At 30.8% G+C, this 17,783-nt stretch overlaps 1 protein-coding gene across 3 annotated transcripts; it reads left to right on the top strand.

Annotated features, from left to right (window-relative positions):
- The first annotated feature begins 730 nt into the window (after nt 1-730).
- LOC139521834 (coatomer subunit epsilon-like) lies at nt 731-17,432 on the top strand. 3 transcript variants are annotated; one of them, XM_071315480.1, is made up of 11 exons: nt 731-880; nt 4,213-4,376; nt 4,620-4,722; nt 5,216-5,265; nt 5,903-5,956; nt 6,555-6,636; nt 7,037-7,192; nt 7,800-7,868; nt 14,412-14,486; nt 16,070-16,141; nt 16,913-17,432. In XM_071315480.1, exons 1-10 carry the CDS (start codon nt 785-787, stop codon nt 16,121-16,123), a joined length of 903 nt encoding a protein of 300 aa, XP_071171581.1. In that variant the 5' UTR covers nt 731-784; the 3' UTR covers nt 16,124-16,141; nt 16,913-17,432. The 3 variants fall into 3 exon arrangements, with proteins under 3 accessions (XP_071171581.1, XP_071171583.1, XP_071171582.1); XM_071315482.1 differs by having other exon boundaries at nt 746-880; nt 16,070-16,136; XM_071315481.1 differs by lacking the exon at nt 16,913-17,432 and having other exon boundaries at nt 746-880; nt 16,070-16,142.
- Nucleotides 17,433-17,783: the final 351 nt, after the last annotated feature.

The following is a 17,783-nucleotide window of genomic DNA, read 5'->3' as shown; positions in this document are numbered from 1 at the left end:
TTAGTAGCCAATTTGGTTCAAATTTGTCAAAATAAACACACGCACACAAAATGGTGAATTATTCACTTGCAAGTCAATAATTAGACCTCACTGACTCTGTATTGATGTGCATGCCATCCAATTTATCCAATTACATGTAGAACGAGATTGGTAACGAAAGTAGTATAAATCGTGTTTTGCCATTAAAATAGAAAGAATGTCAACATTAAAAGTTAAACAAAGATGTTCACTTCGTTGACTGATTCGATTAGCAAATAATCTGTCTCATAAAAGATAAAAACGATAATTAACTTATTTTTTACATATCGTGATGATACGTGAAATCAAACAGACCTAGAAGAAATCCATTTGCACAAGGTCGCTATCTATTTATATTTACCTTTATGTTTATATCGGATTATGTGAAAGTCTTTTAGGTCATCTCGATAGTTAATAAGTTGGCATCTAGACTAAAATACACAAGAACATACTGTTCCCAGTTCTCAACTTCTGATTAATTGTTATGATCGTCAACCGTATCAACAGATATTTTGTCTCAATTTCTTAAACTTATATATACTTCAGCTTGAAAAAAGTAACATATTCTAGAAGCTCCATGCAAAAATAAGTATTATAACATGACAGTCACACAATTTCATAATACGATAAAAGCCGGACGAGAAATTAAGAACGTTGTAGTTTAGTGTATAACTAGATTAATATTTGGTTATTAGTTAAATTATTTAAAAAGCGCTGGAAAGACCAAGATATTCTCATTTCCGACTTCCACATCATCGTTGCAAACATGTCAAACACCGATGTTGATGAACTTTTCGAAATAAGAACTGCATTTTATACTGGAAATTATCAGCTATGTATAAATGAGGCACCTAAACTAAAGGTACTTTCATCACTCCAATCGTATTTGTGGAAAAAGAATGGTTACTGGCATTATCTGCCATAGCAATCCCCATTTTCACCATATTTTTTGTTCGTTTCAACAGGCAACGTAGCCTCGTAGGATACACATTGCATAAAAAGATCATGTTTAGGTTCTGAGTTCATAGCTTTATTCCTTACTTCCAACCAAATCCCTGTCCAACCAACCATTCTTATTTTGGTAAAACAAATGACTGTCATTCCTCAATCTGACTGAGGAGTTGCATAAATTTTGTGGGTTCTAACCATGATAACAAGAGAGCATGATTTTCATTACTAAAATGCTTGTCTCATCAGTGGCTTGAAACCAGGACCTCCGTGTTACTAATCAGCATTTTTACCGACTAAGCTTAAGACGAACATACTGTACATCCCTAGCTCAACCACCAACGGCTGACATGTATCTACTAATACAGTAGTCCGAGATTACTCTGACATATGGCTGTTTTGCCAGACAAGCTGGGGCTGTGAGATGTCAGAGCTTGTCCCATATCCAAAAAGTGGATATTTGCCCGTCCAAAATAGATGCGCTGCTTCGTCACTTCTGGTGCCGACAATCGGCCTAGAAATTATATAAATCATGTATCAATTTGTTCATTTTTCACAGCCCCAGCTTGTCTGGCAAAGCAGCCGTTGGACGTCAGAGTAATCTTGGACTACTAATAAAGCGGAGCATACACCTGATTGCTATTTATTCCATTCTGGATCAGTTCTAAAATTACACAACTTTTTCATCGGGTTGATGCTATCTGGGACCCTGTTTAAACAATTCACCATGCATGATACTTTTTAATGAAACCTGTTTTAACTACCATAAATACTTCAAACAAAATATTTTTTACTTCAATTTTAATTTCGAAAAAGTGGATCATACTTTATCAAAGTTTCTTGATGATCGCTTTCTAAAGTTTTTCCTCCCTCAGCTCACTACTGATGACCTCTATTTTCAGCGGCCTGACCCAAACAGGAAGTTTTATAAATGACTTTTTTCCGGATTTTACTTAATTTGCGATAAGATGTATTCCAATCCCAATTCCCCTACCTCATGAATCATCATATCATTATGACACTCATAATCATGATAAAACATATCTGTTTAAGGTTAGTACTTACATCATTAAAATAAATAGGGTAGGAAGGTCAGCATTTTCATTTTATTATTTGCCATGATTTTAAGTTGCGCAGTGTGTCTTGCCGTCGTCCGAGTTGTCCATGGCCCGAGTTTACCCGTATTTTTAATGATTGGATTATTTCCCTTGGTTATTGGTTGAAAAAAAATGGCAGTGATGTTTTTTTTTTTCATTTCATGAGTTGCGAGTTTCATTAAAACAGCTGTCATATTCAAAATTGTGAACATTGGGATGTATCAGGCAATTGATTAAATTTATTGGCAACCCTTACTTTGCTTTTGACACAAGTTCTATTAATTTTTCACTTTACAACGGAAATAAAATGGCTCAGAGTTGGCGCTGAAATAAAGGTTGGTCGGGTAACCGTAAACAGACATATATTTTTTTTGGCCTAATGAATAATAATTTTATTACAAGATATAATTGCTTATTATCATGATTATAGAAAACTATAAAACAGTAAAACCTAAGCTGATTCAAACTGATAATATATTCTTATAACAATACAAACTGCTTATTAAAGTAGACCTTTGCAGTATCAACAATTGCATCATAAATGGAACACAGAATGCCTGATTGGTTTTTTTTTTGTTAAGGTAAATCCATTAATCCCGCTATCCAACGCAAGCGCGTCGCTATAATTTATTCGTAATTTTTTCAAATTTCCCGCTTATTTTTCACTTCAGATCACGTGATCGTCTGGTTTACTATTTCTGAATGAATTATTTCTGTTGTATTAAGTAACTCCGCGGAACCAGTCTAATAAATTTTACAAAATGGCAATTTTGAAAGATCAAAATAAACAGAGATTTCAACATTGACATATATTTTTTTTATTAAAAGAATATATAGAGGCATATATGAATGAAATGAGATGAAATAAATTGACCGCATTTCCTGACGACACTTACAAACTTGTTTTTACGAAATTTGAACAAACCATGATTTTAAAAACGATCAAACACAGGGGTTTGTTACAAATTTTTGCCAGGTTTACTATCCATACATACCCCGAAAATGAGCAAGTCTTTGAAGTATAAATTATCACCTATTCGAACTAATAATCGTTTAGTAAGCACTTCTACAGTAATGAATTTTACCATTTGAAAACAATTGAAAGGAATATGATTAGAAACAAACACTAAACTGATACTACACTTGAGAAATTCACTTTCTCGATGTTCAGCTTGGATGAAGCCATTTGAATATTATAAAACGTTCAGGTCAGAAAAATGAGAAATCATTATGCTAAAAAATGTCAATTCCTGTCAAACGTCGTAAAGTTAACAGTATACTGCTACAGTGGGTTGCAAAACCAAACACAGAAGCTGACAATGACCTTTATTGTTGGTCCTAGATAAAAAAAATACATGTTCTGCACCTGTTAGTGCTAAGAAATCTTCACATAGGCAGTCTGGTATAGACCCATCATGGAAAAAGATTTCTTCTTGGGTTTTATACACAGATAATATGACATGTATGAGGATTATATGAATTTACAATGGAGAAAAAAGACTCTTCTTCTATACCCAGACAATAACATTAACAAACAAAGGGGTAACTTTCATGAGCATGATGAGGACAGCATTACAAGAGAAAGCATCAATAGCATAATATAAGAAAACACATAACAAATAAATAACAAACAAAGCGCGCTGTGACAAAGTTACAGAGTAATTGTCGAAAATTACGAGCTTACCAAAGTGCTATCCAAAAATCCTGGGGAAAACACTGATAATGTAATATGAAAAAGTATGGCTAAACGACCTTTGGACAAATGGGTAGTGTGGTCAAATGTTGCAAAAGCTATTTCATTGTTATACAAACTTCAGAACCTATAGTTTGACATTCCATATTTGCAACATTTGAACTATTGATGTCATACAACAACCACTGTTGCTTTGTGGCATTAGGCATTTTCCCCTATTAGCCTAATTATGTATATATACAATGCTGCAAATACATGTATGCTAGTTGTTTACCTTGTAAGTCTGCTCATTTAATTATTGGACAAACTAGATTTTAAAGGACTTGTAAGTGTGAAATAATTGTTGGTACAAATTGTATTAGATCACAGTCAGTCATCACTTGTATAAGAGTGTTCAGTCAAATGAAAATAATGTTGATCGTAATTTAACATCTTTAATGATTTTCTATATTATAGACAAATAATCCAACTTCAAAGGTAGATAAAGATGTGATAATGTACAGAGCATACATTGCACAAAGGAAATATGGAGTTGTTCTAGATGGTATAAATTCAGCACATCCTGATGAAATGCAAGCCGTCAAGCTCTTTGCTGACTACCTGTCCAATCAATCAAAGAGGTATAGTATGGATATGGGAGACAACTCTGTATTCTTTGGCTTGAAAACAACAATGTCTTTTAATTATCGAAATAACATTAAAAATAAAGACTTATCATTAAGCGAATGATAGTTACAAATAGATGATGAATTATTATAAAGTGTTCAATGTAGTTTATGAATTTAGAAAATGTAAGGTCACTAAGAATAGTTCATTTTCATTTCTTAAATTTGTTTAAAAACTTCTTTAATTTTTTTTTACAGAGATTCTATAGTCAAAGACTTAGACAGTAGAATGAGTGCCAATGTAGACATCACTAACACAACATTCCTGGTGATGGCTGCTTCTATTTACTTTCATGAACAGGTAAACTTTATCAGTGGTTGATTCAAAGGGGATGATGGGTTTATGGACCTGATACTTGCTCTTAAACTTATCATAAATTATTAAATTTACATGTATCCCTGCCTTGTCAATTGACTTGTTAAAGTGCTGTCATGGCTGTGGCCAAAAAGTATTTTATTTACATTTTATGCGAAATTACTTCCACTGATTTGTCATGTTCTTGTATATAAATGCATTGAAAGGATTAATGGCTACATGTAAAATCAACATATACATTTGTACATGTAGATATGACATATGAAAGTCCTATTTAAAGTTATATTTATGTTTCCAAATTATTTCATATAAAGATAAGAGGATGTGGTATGATTGCCAATGAGACCACTCTATACCAGAGACCAAATGACATACTAGTAGATGTTTTTAAATAACTATTATAATCATAGTTTGATTAAGAATTATTTCAAGATAGTAGAAAACAAACATATTAAACAGCTATATTTTTTTTCTTCAGAATTATGATGCAGCTTTAAGAGTGTTGAATCCCTCAGATGCATTGGAATGGTAAGTTGATTTATTTTTAATATATATAAGACGAAGTGGTATGAGTGCCTATGGGATATCTCTCCATCCAAGTAACAATTTGTAAAAGAAAGCCATCTGTTTTAAATTATTGTAAGATTAAAACAATAATAATGTTTATGCTTTAAAAGCAGGTTTTGTTTCATAAAATATCAAATTTATTGAAGTAGTAAAAAAATCAAACTTTGGAAATAAAGATCAAGTCTTACTAATTGGTACCCAGTGGTAAAAGTTTGAAATAAATCTGAAAATGTCTATTAGCAACTGTATTAGTAATGTTATAGTACTTATGAAATAACAATTCAGTTGTAAGAATATCTGATGATAGTTGTCAGTGAAGTGTTTGAAATAATTGCATGCTTACATGTATTGAGCCAGGTACAGATAAAAAAAAACCTTGTTGAAATTATCAGCTCTTGAACTTCTCAGGTTTCAATGAATTTCCCCGAGTCTAGACAAATTGTAAATACATTTTAGAGAAACTTTCTAAGGTCTGCCTTCAAAACTAAGGTCCTTGGATGAAAAAAAATCAAAACATTGAGATATTACAATTGTACCATAATAACTAAAAGACAAAAAATGCAAGAATAGATTTTATTTATATTTATATCTTTTTCAGCATTGCTTTAGCAATACAGATTTTAATAAAATTGGACCGAATTGATTTGGGAAGGTAATTCTTTTATTATAAGTGCTATGATATTTTATATTAAATGCCTTTTTGTGCTAATGCCGTATTCAATAAATCAATATATCATGAATACCCTAAGTTGTCTCATCAAAAGACATTTTGATAAAAAGGTATTCTTCTTTCAACATATCAATGAAGTGGAGAGCTATAAAGATGTATTGTTTATGATGTTGATTTTTTTTTATTTCAAGCTATTTACATGAGTTAAAAACATGTTTTATGTTTGTTTCATGTCAAACAATCAATACTCGTGCAAACAAAATATGTTATTGAAATCATAGAAAAAACAGTGAAGCTCAAAACGCTTATCATTCACTCTTTATGACAGCAAACCAGTGGTATTCCCACATGAAGGGGAGTTAACTAATTAATGATACAGATGATCAATTATTAAAAATTGCAATACAATTTATCTAATAAAAAATTCAGAGACATTTTTTTTCGTCTCAAAATTTTCCTTAATCTCATTCAAGTATGTACACAGAAGAACAAGTTTTTGATTCTTTGATTCAGAGCTATTTTAAGTATTTAAAAGGCTATGTCATGTCAATTATTTTACAGTAATATTGATATTTTTCAGGAAAGAATTGAAAAGAATGCAAGAAATAGACGAAGACAGTGTATTGACACAGTTAGCACAAGCTTGGTTTAATTTATCAGTGGTTAGTACATAGTGTAGAATAGTGGTCAATTGTAGTGAGAAATTTTGCAAATGAATGAGGCAAAAATTATATGTATTTCCCCTTTTCGTAATTTCACATAGTGATTGGTCCATACCAATTATTTTTTTCATTGTTTTCAATTGTTTATTTTAAGAAATATATGATCATTTTCATAGACAAAAAATGTCACATACCTTCAAATAAATGTATAGATGGTAGGGTTGAAAATGGGAAGAAAATTTTATTTTAAGATTGGTCTATCTGTATAAATTTTGTTAAAATAGAAGCAAATACCCATGAACTGTTTCATTGTTTAACAAAGTAATTCTAATTCGTGTCACCAATAAGGCATAGATAATTGACTAATTTCATTTTAAATAAGATAATGTTGTAATTGCAGGGAGGTGACAAATATCAAGATGCATATTATATCTTCCAAGAAATGTCAGACAAACATAACGCTACACCACTATTACTGAACGGCCAAGCAGCATGTTATATGGCCCAAGGAAAATTTGACGATGCTGAATCTGTATTACAGGAAGCTATGGATAAGGTACATTGTTAATATTGGACATAATAAAATAAAAGGGAGATAATTTGATTTTGCCTTCTTAATCTGGATTTTTTTTTAAAGTTTTTCATATTCTATGTATCAGATACCAAAAAACCTGTAAAGATAAAATTGTCCTCCTGTGTAAAACAATTAAATCTACTCATTCTGCATTAAGATGAAGACTAGAAAAGACTAATCAGTTTAGAGAACATTTTTCATTCCTTTGGCTCCTGTTTCAATATTATTGAAATCATATTTATCGCATGAAGGGAAAAGTCCTTAATTTTTTTACTATAGAGCAATCTTACGTTCTTAAGTCAAACCTGAATTGAATGTGAGTTATGAGTTCAAACTTAGAATTGTTGAAAGTACGAGATTTATCAATTCTATTGGTCCATAAATGTGAATAGCACATTATTAATAATATTATTTATACTTGAGTGTTAATCTGGTCCAACAAGTAGCATTTTGCAATAAATAAGAACATTTGTTGATTTTTTTCTGTTACTTAATACTCAGAAAAAAGATTCCCTGCACTCGATAAAGATATGAAACAAAAAATAATTAAATTGTATCATTTAACTAAAATGTAAGTTATTCATTTCAGGATTCCAACAACCCAGAAACATTGATAAACATGATCATTCTCACACAACATACAGGAAAATCTATTGAGGTTTGTAGATAACCAGTTCATTATCAATATATTGTAAATATTATTATTGATTTACAAGCTTTGTTTTTACATGTGGTAGATAACTACTGATCTTGTACACACTAAACTTTATTCATATGTTATTTATGGTATGAAAGAATTAAACTAAATTTAGGCCATATGACATAAAGTAGTTAGTTTTCCAGTAAATAACAAAATTTTAGATAATATAGACATACTTTCAAAATGTTCCACACAAGAAAAGATATGAATCACCAAAAACTCTATAAAGATAAAAAAAAAAATGAATGAAGTGGTATTTTGATATTAAAACCATGAGCCTTTACAGCAAAGTTAATTGTTTGTTTCGTCTCTATGACAATGTTTGAACAGGGCACAGCGCCACCCTTTTTTATTGACGCCCATGCCTTTTTTCTGTCGTTCCTCGGGTGCCCTGCCGTTTTTATCACTGAAAAATCTGCATTTTTCTGCCTTTGAATACCGGTAAAATTGTAATTGTTCCATGAATAGTAAGTTCAGTTTCCTGTGCAAGCTGTCAAATTAGTGACTCATTAAGTGTATGGCTTTACCTGACGACTTTGGTGTCAAACACATTGTTAATTAACCCTTTCGCCGATGAGTCCCGGTTTACCAGGATTCACGCTTCAGACAGCTGACGATGAGTCCCGTTTTACCGGGATCGGAATACCTCTGTTATATTTCCCGATTAAAACAGTGCAAACATGAGTTATCTTTCTTTGATGAATACCCGGATGAAAGTGTAAACATTGGCGCTTCCGTTTGTTGAAAATCGTGTCAAAATCAGAGGAAATTTACAGAATTTACGAGAATTTGAAATGAGGGAACATTTTTTTTGAAAGAATATGGAAGAATTGAAGCCAAACTAGTATACTTTTTTCACATAAAATGTCGTTTTATGTACAAAAAACACTTGGAATGGACATCGTTCAGTGTGAGGAATTTGTACAGCCTCATAAAATTTTTCAAAATGTTGCCGTTTTGGGTTAAAAAATTACGATTTGGGGTCAAAGTGTGGAATTTTGAGAATTTCACCTAAAAAATGCTGAAAATTTGAAAATTTGAACATTTTATGAAGGAAAAATTATCAAAACATGAACAAAACTGTGAACATGGTGTTAGTGAATGAAATAAATACACAAATAACTACAAACAAGTTTTTATTGACATTTATTATGAAGATCTCCCACTTGAGTAATAGTAGCCAGGGAAGCCATCGTCTCAGAGTAGCTTCTGTCTGGGCAGCAATCGGTGAAAGGGTTAACACCAATTAAATTGGCTTTAAAGGGAAAATTCACGATTTTTTACTTATGGTTTAAATATGTTCATTATGACAAAATATATATATTCACAAAGTTTTATCGCTATATGTCCAGTAATAAAGGAGAAATTCAACAATTAATGAATTTTTTTTAACTACTTCCTGTAGGTCGTGACGTTTTCTCCTGGTTTTTGCATGCCGGGATTTAAAATACAATCAGTAAAAGTCTTGGTTTTTAATGATATTTAAACGTAATCGTAAGCGCGCCGATGACTTATGGTTTATCTAATAAACATCCGATAATAAGAAGATAAGACGCACAGACGTGCAATTGTACACATTCATGAGATAGATTTTCTATGTTAAACGTATATATTCGAATTATTTTAGTAGACAACCAAAAAAGTTATAAATTTATTAATTAATGCATTTTCGGACTGATATATGAGGTGAACAAATTAAAGTACAATAATCTGTAAAGACAATATGTTGGTGTACTCTTATTGACCTTTTACTATCTCTGCTTTGACTAGATTTATACGATGTGTGTATTCACGGTTCTGTGGCAAATTGAATACTCTTAGATGGCTTGTTGAAAGGTAAATTGTTATTTGCACTTCGGTATTTAACCACGCCTCTAGGGCACACCTTGCCAGGTGTGACTGTCTATTCGGATCAGTGGATTATAAAACAAGGGAGCATTCAATATACACATCTATAATACTAATTCAAGTTTCAAGTTTGTTACAAATAAAAATAGATCGCCGTGGAATTATTTAATTATATTTGCTGTATCATTTATTTCAATTCAAATAAATTAATTTACTAAGTAATAAAATTTAAACAATTTTCGGTTAAGACGGGAAACTTAATTCATGTGTCAGAATGAAATGATATACACCTCTTGTCCTTGATGTATGTCTCATTAAAAAGGGGGAATTAGAAATAGCTTTACCAAAGCATTTTGATTTTCTTTATTAGGCAAAAAATGTACGAGAACACTTACATTTAGACTTTTGAAAGCCATGTTTTAATGTATATCTGAAACTATCAGAAGATAAGTAGATAAATCTACCGAAGCGGAGTATAATATGTACGAACAAAGAAAAATACTTTTGTTTTTAAATCTTTGCACATTCATGATTAATTATTGTTATCTATTACTCATTCAATTACTTAATTGGTACCTAAAATATGTCTACCGCTTGGCATTAAAACTCGGTGTAGTAGGAAGGGTTTTATTACATATACTAGATTATATTATTTGGATGAGGATTTGAGCTATCCTATAAAACACATTTATTAGTTAACTACATTCGAGCCCAAAGGATATTAACTTAAATGATTCAATTAACTTTACTCACATATTACTTATATTTCTATCTTATGATTTTTGCGTGCTTGTTTTTATAGAACAGTTTATATATGGTCCAAAAATTTATCATAAAATCATAAATAAAAATATCTTGTTCGGAGAATGATAGTACTATAACAGTGGTTCCAGTCAGTGAAAAGAGTCAGATTTTGACGAGTATGGTCATATTGGGTACGCACTAGAGCCAGGGTATACCGAAGAAGAGCTCCATAAAATGGAAGCTGCAGAAAGTTCCCGAAATCAAGATATCCTTAGCAACCATCGCTAGTTTTTAAAACACAGATTGGTGTTCGTGTACTAACTGCATACTTATGCCGTTATTAACGGAATGTCTATGTTGCCACTAATTTACTCTCTTTGATCGTAATATTGAATTGGGTGAATGCATAAGTAACAGCATCGATTTCATAACAGTTTGTCTGAACCCGGTTGTTCTTGAAACTAACTATATAAGTTTTTTTTTAAGTACAGTCGTATTCATATTATACATGTTAAATGAATGAACAAATATTAAACCTATCTGTTTATTGTTTTCCGTCCATGTCTGCTCATCGCCAGAAATAAAGTTTGTCGTACGAAAAAATGGTGTTAATTCCAGAGTCAAAATTTAAAGAACTTATTTTCCATGTTTTCTGGTATTGTTCGAAAGAGAATTGACCTAACAGAAGAATTACTATCTTAGGCTGTCAGTAACACATGTAGAGTAGTGGGTCGTTGTTGGACATGCAAATCTTATAAAGTGTATCATCTGTTAAATTTGCAGGTCACTGAAAGGGGAAGTTCCATACGGAAGTAGGTTTTGAGATTGATTTTTTTTTATATATCCAGTGACACATTTTACATGCGTATTCTTGAACGTTTGATACATCATGTACTCTCAAATTGCAAAAAACGAAAACTTCCACTTGTATTTATAGTATTTGTTGAAATAGTCCTCGTTTCACAACGTATAATACTCTATCTATTTGACCAACGATGTTCAAAAACAAAAGACAGCGAATTTTATGTCATCTTTCCCTATTTTTGAATGTAACTTATAAGGCTGTTCAACTGGCAAGAATACCGCCAGAGACATATATACATGTCTCTGATACCGCTAAAGCGAACAAGCAGTTTATTCTTTAACTTGCTATCATATCACGGCAAGAAAGAAAATAAATCCCGAAATTGATTTGAAACTTTAATACTCAATAGTTTTCCTAGAAAATACTCACACCCCTTTGTGATTATTAGTGTACGTCCAGTTGCATATATTTTACATGAATGTCGGAACAATTGTGATGATGACGAATTTCTTCCTTTATTCGAGAACAATCTAATTGATACATAAAACTGGGATTTTACTATGTTCATAACTTCGATGAACCAAAGCAAGATATATATCGACCTGTATTTAAATCAAACTGGTTCTCTTCTTCTTCTTCTTCTTCTTCTTCTTTTGGTATACAATATAGTCTGATACATGTATATATTTTAAATTGCACTATAGTTCCGTAACTTTCTATCCAGGCGTATAAGCCAACATCGACAAGTGCGTACATTTTTTAAATCAATATTTTTGGTATGTACCAGTCTGTCCTTTACTATAATTGACAAATTACATTTTCCCAAATTAACCCTCGGAAAAAATATGTATATAGATTTTTATTTCTTCAAATCTTTTTTTTTTTTTTTGTGGTATTTTTTATATTTTCATAAATAATATTCGTTACACCAGAAATGTTATTTATAAACAAGCGTACGAGTTAAATTATTGGCATCATATCACTTTCGGACACACAAGACAGAGATGTGTATTATACACCTGATAGTTCAAAATGGAAAATTATAAGTCTGCCGTGTACACTGATCAATACCTACAGAAGTGAAACGATGCATGAACTTGCAAGCCCGACAGGAAATCGCTTGAATACCCGGACGTGTCACCTGAGTCCTCACACCCCTCACAATACCTTTGGGAGTAATACCTTTAGCCATGCTGGTGATCAGATGAGGAAAGATCCGAATTTATTTGAATAAAGTTTATTACTTTAAAGAATTATGAACGAATTAGATTTTTGAAAACAATTTTCACGGAACACTTATTTATTATTTGAACTGTGACTCTTTAACTAATTCCAATATTAACAGTTTAAAAATAACAGATATATAATAATGGTCATTTAAAAAAAAATAAGAACATTTTCCGTATCAAGTTTATAGTTAGTCAGATAAAACAATCGTACGATTGACAAGATATCGACACGCAATTACGACTACATCGGTTACTGTAGTTTTGGTCCTTTGTGTTTTATAGACATATCGTGATTATAATCGTAGAAGATGACAAGATGGCGGAGCGTAGAAAATTGATACTCAAATTTTAAAATCGATGTTGATCTCTTATCTAGCGGAATAAAACTTTAATATCTATAAATTTGAGCCTTTTTATACAAAATGGACATAATATCAATTTTTGATTTTTTTGCGAAGTTTCCCTTTAACTCATAAAAAATTTGTGAATTCCAAATAAGTTTAACAAACAATTTGATTACTTCCCCTTATTTATCACCTGTTCACAATATATTACTTAAATTTATGTTTCTTTTTTGTAAAAAGATTAAATATAAAACAAATTGAATGCAAATGCATATTAGAATATTAATAAATTTAAATTATTTTTACTTGAATACACTTCAAAAATAAATATTTTGAAAATTATATTTTGCATCTGTACTTCCATTAATTGATCTGTAAAAAGCAATGAAGAATTCCCAATATTTTAACCTGTTTATGGTCAGCCTGGTATGGTGACAGCATAGATATAAAAGACATGCATATGGCTGTTAAGGGGGCTCGCGGGTCTAAATCATTTTTTTTTCCTAATATAGGATTTCTCTATATTTTTTCATAAATGAACTTTATCATACACATTTGTTTACTTAATAGAAAAATGAAATAAAAAAATGGGGTCACCGTTCATTTAAGCTCACAATCTGCCTCCAAAGAAGCATACATTTTTGTTAATGTCCTTATTTTCTGATGAACTAATAGGAGAAATAAAGGTAATATCGAAATAAAAAAGAACTAAATTACAGAAATCTTTAAAATTTTACAATTATTTAGTTTATGTAAAGCTTATTTGTAAACAATAATAAAAAATATAGGTCACCGATGAGTTAAAGAAGATATTTCAATTTAAATGCCAAAAAATGGCATTTTTGCACCAAAGGGAGATAATTTAGAGCTTTTTCAATGATCAAAACATTTCAGAAGTCATCTGGAGCCACACTGAATCGATTTTTTTGGTTGATTTTTTGTACCATATCATAAAGTAATTACTTATAGTGTAATAAATAAAAATTGTAATAAAAAACAAATGTTTAATTTTTTGCCGAAATTTTTGTACCCGTGAGCCTCCTTAATATATATAGTGACAGCTTAATGTACAATTTTAGACAAATGTTTTTAAAGGGTATCAGCATCAGACCATACATTTTATAAAGTCTGACAACTATTTAAAAAATTGTGTCAAAAGACATAAATAACATAACTCCATTTTAACTGAAACTTGATATTTAAATAATGCATGCTTAAAATTAATGCTAATTAATTATGAGGCTAAAATAAATTTACACGTAAAATTCCCCTTTTTTCAATGACATTCACGCGTAAAATTGCCCTTTTTCAGACTAGCACCCCTGCCCTTTTCAAATCCTGGCTAGAACACTGATTTATCAGTATCAGATTATAACTGTACTGATTCACATATTTTGTACCTTGGTGATTGAAAAAACTTGTAGTTGCATCTTTGAAATATTAAGTCCATAGGAATACATACAGTCCACTATGCAGTATTTTTAGAACATAATTTGTGCCCATGATAACAATAAAATACTAATTCTTCCAGATCAGTAACAGATATTTATCACAATTAAAAGATTCACACAGAAGTCATCCATTTGTACAAGACTTATTACACAAGGTAAGGTTAAATGACTCTAAGTTTACTGGATTTTGCAGTATTACATTATGTTAATCAAAAGGGATGTTCATAAAATGAGTATATAAGTACTCACTAATGAAGCATGTTCTACGTTAGATATCATTTGATGAAAGAACCAGAGCTGGGTATCTATTGATTGCATCTTACCCATTGAATTTGTATCAAACAAGCCGCAGATATGGTTATGTCTTTTACTTTCCTCTACCTACACATAGAAGTTGATAGTGAAGATTTGTAAGAAAATTAAATCTACATTGTGAAGTTCCTTTATTTGCAAAATGAAATTCCAGAAGCACCTGCAAATTAAAATATTTTTCCTTAGTTGAGATATTGGAGAGTTTACCTTTCCATCAGGTTTGCTGATTACAAAGAAGCTGCTGAACTAAATGTTCTTCATGGAAAAATATTATTTTTTTAGAAAGTTTTATATACACTATCTATATTTGGTTGACTGTTACAAAATATCCATGTCACAAATGACAACAGTTCTATTTGTTGAATCTAATCCTTTCCTCTTTCCTCATTTATAATCGTTTACGAATGCAACTTATCTCTGCATTTTTCTCAAATGAGAAGAGGAGCTGCTTACACTTCCGGATTTGGTAGGATAACCTTGCTCATTCTTGGATCTAGAAGTTATGTTTTTTTCACTGTTTTTTGTCTTCATATCTTTTCTATTGTGGATGATGTGACTATGACTGCCCAGTTGGTACCTACTTTCTTTTACAAAGTTATGTCATGCACCAGTCTTCTTCAAAATTTAATTTAAGCATGGATTAGTGAAATAGGAACTTTGAATATAATTACACCTTATGTAAGAATCTTGGATTTTGATTGGTTGATAGCCAGTGTATTTTTCACCAATTTACTGTTATCAAATGAATATCGTTCATTTTTTAATGCGCCAGGGTATTTGCCAAAAGGATATGCCTTTTTTACCCTCTCTGCCGTGGTATTTGCCAAAAAATACTCTATCCGACTTGACGCTTGTAACGTCACAATCATCAATGCGTTTTTGAACATTAACATTCAGTGTAATTAAACAGATATAGCATGTTCTTGAGGAGTATTTGCGAAAAATACCAGTCTTGAGAATGAATTTCCCTCGCCTTACAGCTCACGAAATTTAACATTCTCTCGACTGGTATTTTTCGCAAATACCCCTCCTAACATGATATATCTGTTTATAATAACTTGTGTTTGAAGAAAACAATGTAGCAACTCTTTGACAAAGTACCAATATACTGTCTTGCACCTGTAAGCTTGAGAACAATACAGTAAAAATCAGCCAGTCATTAATGGTACAAATTAGATCCTATTTATGGACATAAACATTTTATTGTCTTAAATATGCTTACAATAGACCTGACTCCATCAATGAGTCCACTGTCTGTCAATTATTTTATTCTGGGTTAATTTCTTGGCAGAATTTGTTATGAAGTCAGCTTTTTTCCATGAATTTCCACTGAGCTTAAACATTAGAAATAAAACGTGATCTGCACTGATTTAATTAAATTTCTTAGTTAATATATTTACTAATTTACTTTTTTTACTATTTTCAGGAAAGTGAATTTGACAGAATAGCAAGAAACTACTCATCATCCGTTACAGCATGATAAACATTAATTGGTTAGGTTTGTATTGTTTGTTTATGTAGTTGACCTCTAGACGTCTTTTCATTATTTTATGTTGTTTGGTTGATGCCTCTTAAACATTTATTTCACATCTCATTTAATTGATATTCACTATCAGCTGTTATAATTATACCATTATTATTGTCAACTACATATGAAAAATTGAAACTGACTGCTGAAATGATTTGGTTGTTGTCCATCAAAGTATTTTGGAGAAAATTTTAGAAATTGCATTTTGTAAGCTTATTTCCCAAAGCTCTTTAATAATTTGGAATTACAATTATTTATTGATATTAAGATGGTGTTAACATATGGTATGGATCCAATGTCAATGCTAACAGCTTTCAGTCACTCATGTTTATAAATGTGTATGTCATGTTAAAGTATTAAGTTATACATGTAGTTACTAATTGCATAATTTTTATTCCATACAATAATATTTTTTTTTTAAATATTTAAAACAGATATTCATTTAGCTACTGATTCAAGTTGAAAAAAGAAAAATTCTGTTTTTGAAGTTTGATCTAAATGCATTATAGGGCTGATCCTTTTAAACAAACATGGTACAAAGGGAATGCATTTTAAAAATGGGATAGCCACCTATAGTGACAAATTAAGGGTTTTACTGTACCCATTGTAGAACTTTCAAAATGACTTTTCTTCTTCCTATGTATGTTTTTATTGAACAGCTCTTCAAGTCTGCTTAAAACGAGTGTACATGTTTATTGATTCAAGCAAAGTATACCAAACATTTTTTTCTTTTTCTTTCAGGGAAATATAGGTTCACATTATTTATTCGTTATTCATGATCATTTGGAAGGAGACTGGAACAAAGACATGGATTATACAGCTGATTTATTGTCATTTTTAAAAACATTTAAATAAAATTGACAGTTAACATTATTTGTATTTTCATATCATTAAGGTTTGCTTCAGAATATTCTCTTACATGCTGACAGTATCTTAATTTTGCTTTTGGATAACAAGTCTGTTAAGATTTTACATAAAAATAATATACATTTATATGAAAGAAAATTTATTATAGTGGGTTGGATTTTGAATTTTATGAATATGTACTTGAAACTCAACATAGCAAATTTTACTGTGAATTTGACACTTTGTTTTAAATCTTTTGATATTAGAAGAAATGTAATTATTAATATTTTTGTTGTCATGTATGTTAATATAATTTATTCACACAAAAGAGCTGGTTGACAAGCTGTATTAGTTGCATACATATATGTCAATCATAATTATGTCGTCAATTTTACAAATAAAACTAAAAAGTGTATATGATGTATTATGTCTTTCTGTAATCTTTAATTCTGAGGCGCCATTTATCCGTGAACAGCATTTCATCAATAGTTTTGCTAATACTACAATACTTGGTATATTTGAGAAAAACCTTGTTCCTATATATATTTTTGTGACCATTGGAAAACAGAGTAGTACATAGCAGAATAAAATGTTCAGATTATTATAAGTTGTCTAAAACTCCACTGAAATGTTATGGTGCATCAGCTCAAGAGAGTGAGAGACATCGGTGTATCGGAGAATTTCAAATGCTCAGTTACCCAAACCAGATTAGTATTTATGAATCCTGTAAAGGTTAATGCATGCATCCTTCTGCTTGAATTATGAT

Source organism: Mytilus edulis, chromosome 4 (genome assembly GCF_963676685.1).
Source record: "Mytilus edulis chromosome 4, xbMytEdul2.2, whole genome shotgun sequence".
In the NCBI taxonomy this organism is placed as follows: Eukaryota; Metazoa; Mollusca; class Bivalvia; order Mytilida; family Mytilidae; genus Mytilus; species Mytilus edulis.
The sequence above is the reverse complement of the archived record's forward strand: the minus strand, read 5'-3'. Positions and strand labels throughout refer to the sequence as shown.

Excerpts from the sequence above, each read along its gene's own strand:
- LOC139521834 (XM_071315480.1), top strand. The coding sequence starts at position 785 with ATGTCAAACACCGATGTTGATGAACTTTTCGAAATAAGAACTGCATTT. Across the intron at positions 7,193-7,799 it reads TACAGGAAGCTATGGATAAG|GATTCCAACAACCCAGAAAC; the intron begins GTACATTGTTAA and ends TATTCATTTCAG. Across the intron at positions 14,487-16,069 it reads TACAAGACTTATTACACAAG|GAAAGTGAATTTGACAGAAT; the intron begins GTAAGGTTAAAT and ends TACTATTTTCAG.